Below are 6,679 nucleotides of genomic sequence, written 5' to 3'. Positions count from 1 at the left end.
GGTGTCAGTGTTTGTGTCCACCGTGTTGTCCCTTCTCAGCTTGGCTCTGCTGCTGCTGCTGTGTGTCATCAGGAAGAAAAGAAGGATGGAGGGAATGTACAGACCCAGTGCCGAGGAGAGGAAACAGACAGGAGCAGCAGGATCTGAAAAACCTGGCCTGCCTCTACCGTTGCCCAAAGAAGAACGCCTCATATGATTGAACATATAAAAGTGGTGTGGCACACTTTCACCCCGCTGCCGCTGTATAAACCTGTGGATCTATACCTCCTGTTTCTTGATGTTGCTCTGCTGCTGACCTCTGGGATGATGCATGTTTGTGTTTTGCACCAGAAATATTCAGACACACTAAACACTGTTGGTGACAAGAAATAGACTGATCAAACTATTTATCACCTGTTTCACTGCATGGAAAGAGGAAATGCATGTACCTTATCTAAATAAGTCACTCCCTTTATTCTGCCACATAAGGGACATGAGGTGAAGTATGTTTTGTATTTGTACAGAGGTCAGTGTATTTTACTGTACTGTGTATTCTGTGTATTTATATAATAAACATATTGTGTTTGACACGTTTTCCGGTTATGAAGGGTATTGATTAAAACACCGATGATGACTGTGATGCACTTTTATGTGGAGCTCTGAGAATTTCTCAATTTCTTAAACATAAAAATCAATATGTATGGTACATAAGCTGTTCTGTTAATAAACCAGGAATGTGCACACTATGGTTCTCTTTCTGTCCCTTGTCTTGAAGCATTGAAGGCAAAGGCTCAAAATGTTTAGTTTATGCTGGTATAGGTTATTCAGACTTACATTAGGTGTAATAAGTTTTGGCTGGTAAGTAGCTGATGGAGTGCATATGTCTCTCACACTCACTTGCTGAAAATATGCATGTATCAATGACAAATGGGCCATCAACATTCATTGTCCTCACTGTTAGAGAATGTATTTCTTTATTTGAACCATGTTGCCTAGTTGCCATTCATTTTAAGTGCAATTCTCCAGTCATTTACCAGTCAAGTATATAATATTCAAACAAACACAAATCAGTTTAAATATTTGCTAAATCTTCACAAGGTGACTTTCCAGCCTGTTTCTGTCCCTGAGGATAAGTCTGGTGATGTTTCATGTTTTTCTTATTGTCAACAAATCCCATAGAAAGGCCTACTATTGAACAACATTTGCAGAAAAAGATTCACCAGCACACCAAATCTGTGGCTGAAAATAGTCCCCAATAAATGCATTATTGACTGAATTTAGATACTGAAGATCTTCAGAGACAAACAGGCTTGGGGCTGAGTCACAGACAATGCAGGAGAAATAGGAAAATATTAAGACAGTGAACACATTGCTCTTTTTTGTCATCAAACAGTAATACTAGAATGTCACCAGACTCCTGCTTTAAGCTTCAAATTTCTTCTTAAGTTCAGACACTTTGATTGAAGGCAGATCTTCCTCCTCGTGCCCCTCCGAGCGGTTGTTCTCTTCTGATATATGCGAGTCACATGGCGAGTGGTGAGTTTGTGCATTCTCCCTGCTCCGAAACATGTTGCACGGTCTCCCAGGTTCAGCAAATTCCTTGGCCCTGGACTTCACCGGAAAGCCCTGGCTATGCACCTGAGACTGGAAGCGTGCAGCAGTAGACAGCACTTTAGGAGGAGTGGGGGACTTTTTAATCTCCCACGACTCTTTTTTCACTGCTTCTTCACTCCTTTTTTCCTGACCTGCTGGAGGTTCAGCGTCAACAATGGGACTCTGAGGCCCTGAAGGTGTGAGATTGTCCTCCTGTCCTTGCTGTTGCTCTGCAGCATTGGGATAATGGGGACTCAGTTCTGTCAGTTTGTTTAAAGATCCTGTCACACCTTTACCTTCCTCCTCCTGGTTCTCTCTTTCCTCTTCTTCTCTTGTAACGCCCTTCAGAATGTCATATGTTCCCTCTTCTCTCTCATGTGCCCCAATTACCACTACATTCTGATTTTGCACATCTTCCTTTTTTTCTTTCAACTCTTCATCCTCCCGCTTCTCAGCCATTTCTTTCACAGGGTCCTCCTCTAAACTCACACTATTTTCCTGACAATCTTTCTTTCTCTCTTCCTCTGCCTTCACTTCCTTAAAGTTATTTCTGTCATCTATTTCTTCTTCTTGGTTCTTATTTGTTTCTACCTTCACTTCTTCCTGTTTCTCTCTGACTTCCCTTGGTCCGCTCTCTTGCTCCTCTAGGTCACACGCTGCCAGCAGACTGTCCGTCCCTTTCTCTTCTGGTACGCTGTTGTCCAGGCACAGCCAATCAGTGTCTTCCGTTAGGTCTGACAGCTCCTCTGTGGTTTCCAGGTTCCAGCTGTGCAGGCTTCCACTGCCGCTGATGGACAGAGACAGGTTCTCCTGGCTGGGGTTGGCTGGAAAACCGCGCTGGTAAATACAACATGAGATGTTAGACCAGAAATTACATTTGTGTGAGTATATGTGTGTGTCAGTTTCTCATCCTCTTACTTTCATGATATAGTCATGACTGTCTGGTCCAAACAGATCCAGGCTACGAGTGCCGTACAGCAGGCCGCGTTCATGGGAGCTCCGGGAGCTGAGAGTGTCAAAGATCTCCCCAAGCAGATCCATCTCCTCCGGGTCACACAGCGGTGACTCTTCCCCCTCTTCTGCATCCCTCTGGAGCTCAGAGTCAGGGTCGACCACAGGCCGAGACACAGCTCTGATGACAGAATGGCACAATCCAGAAAATTCATGCTAAGTATTCTCATCTTTTTCCTGGGTTTTCATAATTTTTCTCTCTTTGACTCTCACCCGTCCCATGTATTTCCAGTGTCCTTCATGTCTTCTTCGTCTCTGGGAGCCCTATGTTTGTGAACAGGCCGACGTGGACGTGACTGACATGAGGCAACGTAGAGTACCAAAGCAAAGCAAAACAACATTCCCCCAATAGAAGTGACAGACGTTGGGGTGAATCACAATAAAGCAACAGAAATGAGCAGAAAAGGTGCAAAACAGCACAAAGAAGCAGTATAGGACGGTCGAATAGTCAGATTAGATAATGATGAGGATATATGTCTGTTACAACTTTATTAAATATTTAAAATAGATCTTACCTTCCCAAAGTGTTGTGTGATTGGCAGGCGGTTCTGCAAGCAGTCAGATTGGGCACGCCGGTGTGACACTGAGCCTCCTCTCTGAAGGCTGTGTTCTTCATTGTGAGTCTGCATTACACACACACAAAAGAAAAGTATTACAGTAAAACCACAGCAGAATTTGGATCAATCGAAGCACGTACCCACACAAATGCTGACCCACCTTGTGCATCAGCAGGTTTTTCAACCCAGACTTGGCAAGACCTTTTGCCTGAGAGAGAGCAAAAAGATTATAAAGGGAGACATTTTATTAATGCAGACTGAATTCACTTGCACTTTTCCTAACGCCTCGATTTATACACACCTTTATGTTTGCTTTGGACTTCATGTTAAGAATGAGCGCTCCTCCACCCTTCTGTTAAAAGTATGAATGCATCAGTGTTGCACTCTTTCAAAAACATGGGAACAAATTTGAAACTGTTACATTAAAGATTAAAGGAATTTACCTTTAAATTACCAACTAACTGTTGATAAGATTTGCTTCTCCCTATAAATAGACAGAGAAACAAAGAAAAGCATAAGCATAAGTGAGTAGGAAATTTGACACACAAACACACACACACACACACACACACCTACATACACACATACATACCTGCAGTTGTTTCACAATTTAGGATCTCCTCCTCAAAGAGGTCATCTGGTTCCTTCCCTTTGTTCAGAATATCAAGGCGGCCATCAATGAACTAAAATAACATACATTTAGTCATTAAATTATTTGATCAACATATGATGACATAGTCCTGCTGATTCCACCACAGCTTTACTGCTGAAATTATTAACCACCATACTGTGGTTTGGTTATTTTTTCTGTTTGAGATTTAAATTTTTCATTCATTCAAGCTAGTTGCATTGTGTTCAATTTGCACAATAACTTGTGAGTGAAAAGAGCAAACGTTTGAGCCATCACACGCACATTACATTTACTGTATACAAAGGTGCATATCCTTTTTTCTGTGTGCTAGGTTATTCTACAATATCGTACAGTCAATGTCAACAAAAAGGTAGAACAAAAGATTTGTAAGATTTAGATTTGTAATGGATATAAGAAATGCCGCCAGAGTCAGGGTGGAAAAAAATGGCCAGTACATAGACCACATGTTGATAAAACAACTTTTCATTTTGGTAGCATTGGCCAATCCACTGACACAATAACTAGGTTTTGAAGCATGAATGAAATGTTTTGGGTAATAGCTTTTGCAGACCCCCAATAGGGTTGTGATGCCCCATGAAACAGCTGACAGTGATAATTTAGAGAATGTTTAGACTGCTTCAAACTGTAATTCTCTGCCCAACAAGTCCTTATGATTGCAAATCTGTCCAGCAGATGGCAGTAAACAACAAGAGGCACAATGTGTACCTGTTTGAAGAACTGTAAATGAATGGCACTCTGTAGGAAGTGCCTCATACTGGAAGACTTGTGATCTAGAAACAGCTCCTCACTGAACCACATTTCACCCTCCTGCAAAGAAAGATCGAAAGAGTGAGGCCGATTGAAACAACCGAATAAAAATGCAGAGAACATTGTAAATCATTAAATCAGTTTTTCAAGTAGATGTAAAAGTGCAAACAATACATTTGAACAAGCTAGTAATTATTTACCGCGCTGTTGTCATTCTTATTATCAAAAATAACCTGACCTTCTGACCCTGCAGGGCATCCCTGTAGCCTCCAAACAGCAGAGCCTGCGCTTTCAGGAAGGCCCTTGAGACGCCGCAACCAGGAGATACCGCCTGACGCTTCAAACACACCTTCAGCCCAGCCATCTGGAGACATATATACATATATATATACATTTATACAGACACATATATACACACACACACCACACTACATATGTTGTTTCTAAACCATTATCTAACATGTAATGTACTATATATCACACTGCGTCAGTAAACACCCATAATTAAAGCCCTTCCTCATTCTTGTACCACTGGAAATTTAAATTTTTTTTTTTATAGAACTTCTTGGACTGAGAAATATTTCTGCTTCACTCCACGTACTGAATTACACATTCTCTTCTTCTTTTAAACTTCTTTTAATCGTCATTGAACGTAATCCAGTTTACAGAATGAGCCCATTTTTCGCTGAATGCTCCACGATCAGTTCTCATTCCCTGACTCTGAATTCTTTGGTGAGCTCACCAGAGCCATATGGTGGCACCACTGTACTTATTGTATTGTTACTGTGTTGTAATTGTGGCCGTGTGCTTTCTAGGTGGTTATATGTTTCGTTTCCAATCGACTGTGGCTGATATTGAATCTGGGTCTATTTTTAAGGCTCTAAAACATTATGTTAAAACTGAACATAGCAGCAGGAACCTACTGTGTGTGTCTACATAGCAGTGGGCAGTAAGAGCGCCAAGTGACTGATGTGTACAACATTCTCACCCATTGTGGTCCATGCCACCAGTGATAAATACATATATTTTCCCTTTTAAAAATGTATATTTAGTAGACAGTTTTCTTCTTGGCTGACGTCACGTTGCTGTGATTTACATGCTGCAGTATTCATGAAGACGATCATTAAAGTCTTAGTTATTGTCTTGATGTGATGTAATTTACGTAATGCATGCATGTGTGTTTGTTCATTGAAGACCACCGCACCCTCTATTCAAAAGATGTCCCCTGTATGTGTGTGTGTCCAACTTCAGGTCATAATGGCTGCTGTGTCATGGAAACATTTTTTACATTTTGATGGAACTTCAGTGATCACAAATTTAATATGAATGCATGAATACAAATGTGCTGGCTGTTGTTTTCGACGTAGCAGACTATATGAAAAGTATAGTTTGGAGTTTTGGAGCAGAATAAGACTCCACATGATAATCTGTTGAGCAGCTACTGTGCAGTCAGTTGATCGTGGACTTTTCCGAGCCGGGTCATTAGCGAGCGGGTTAACAGGCTGCAGTCTGGTTCGGGATTTTATCAGGATATCAACCTCGGCTCAGGTTAAAACAATAAGGCTTCGTTGAGGTCTGATCGATCCCTCACAAGGTCACACGTTACATGAAAGGAGGCAGAGACGAGAGTCAGGAAGTGACTCGTGTGTTTGTTGTGGTAAACAAACAGTGCTGAGACTGACAAATATCCCCACTTATGAATAAAACATGCGGAAGAGGAGAATGCACAAAAAGAGTCTGTCACCTGTCAAACACAGGGACGGAGGAGGGGGAGACCGGTGGGAGAGGAGGGGACGAAAGGTGAAGGAGAAGAAAGAAGGGAGGGCAGCTGATGGAAGGAAACATGGAGGGAGGGAATGAGAGAAAGTGAAATAGGCAGGAAGGAAAGATGGGAGGGTGAGGGAGAGATGGGAGTAAAGGTCTGAATACTGGATGGATGGATGGTAGATTAATGATGGATGATATATAAATAGATGGATGGATGGATGGATGGATGATGGAGGGAGGAAGGGATGGATGGATGATGGATGGAGAGAGGAATGGATGAGGGATGGATGGATGGTAGATTAATGGATGGATGGAGGGAGGGATGGAGGGATGGATGGATGATATATGAATGGATGGATGGAGGATGGATGGA

General features: G+C 42.0%; 1 protein-coding gene across 2 annotated transcripts in view; it reads right to left on the bottom strand.

Moving 5' to 3' along the window:
• Nucleotides 1-930: 930 nt before the first annotated feature.
• Nucleotides 931-6,679, bottom strand: part of si:dkey-76b14.2 (DENN domain-containing protein 1B) — an 11,893-nt gene continuing 6,144 nt past the window's right edge. For both annotated transcript variants that reach the window (XM_035660877.1, XM_035660878.1), the window contains 10 exons: nucleotides 4,778-4,903; nucleotides 4,498-4,599; nucleotides 3,733-3,823; nucleotides 3,584-3,624; nucleotides 3,442-3,492; nucleotides 3,301-3,348; nucleotides 3,099-3,206; nucleotides 2,797-2,879; nucleotides 2,491-2,704; nucleotides 931-2,409 (listed from right to left, as the gene is read on the bottom strand). In XM_035660877.1, coding sequence (XP_035516770.1) covers nucleotides 1,402-2,409; nucleotides 2,491-2,704; nucleotides 2,797-2,879; nucleotides 3,099-3,206; nucleotides 3,301-3,348; nucleotides 3,442-3,492; nucleotides 3,584-3,624; nucleotides 3,733-3,823; nucleotides 4,498-4,599; nucleotides 4,778-4,903 — 1,872 coding nt within the window. In that variant the 3' untranslated portion in view covers nucleotides 931-1,401. The remainder of the gene's footprint in view (nucleotides 2,410-2,490; nucleotides 2,705-2,796; nucleotides 2,880-3,098; nucleotides 3,207-3,300; nucleotides 3,349-3,441; nucleotides 3,493-3,583; nucleotides 3,625-3,732; nucleotides 3,824-4,497; nucleotides 4,600-4,777; nucleotides 4,904-6,679) is intronic.

This window comes from Morone saxatilis, unplaced genomic scaffold, assembly GCF_004916995.1.
Source record: "Morone saxatilis isolate NCDOM2014 unplaced genomic scaffold, NCSU_SB_2.0 Contig17, whole genome shotgun sequence".
In the NCBI taxonomy this organism is placed as follows: domain Eukaryota; kingdom Metazoa; phylum Chordata; class Actinopteri; family Moronidae; genus Morone; species Morone saxatilis.
Note: the sequence above shows the minus strand (reverse complement) of the source record. Positions and strands in the feature narration are given on the sequence as shown.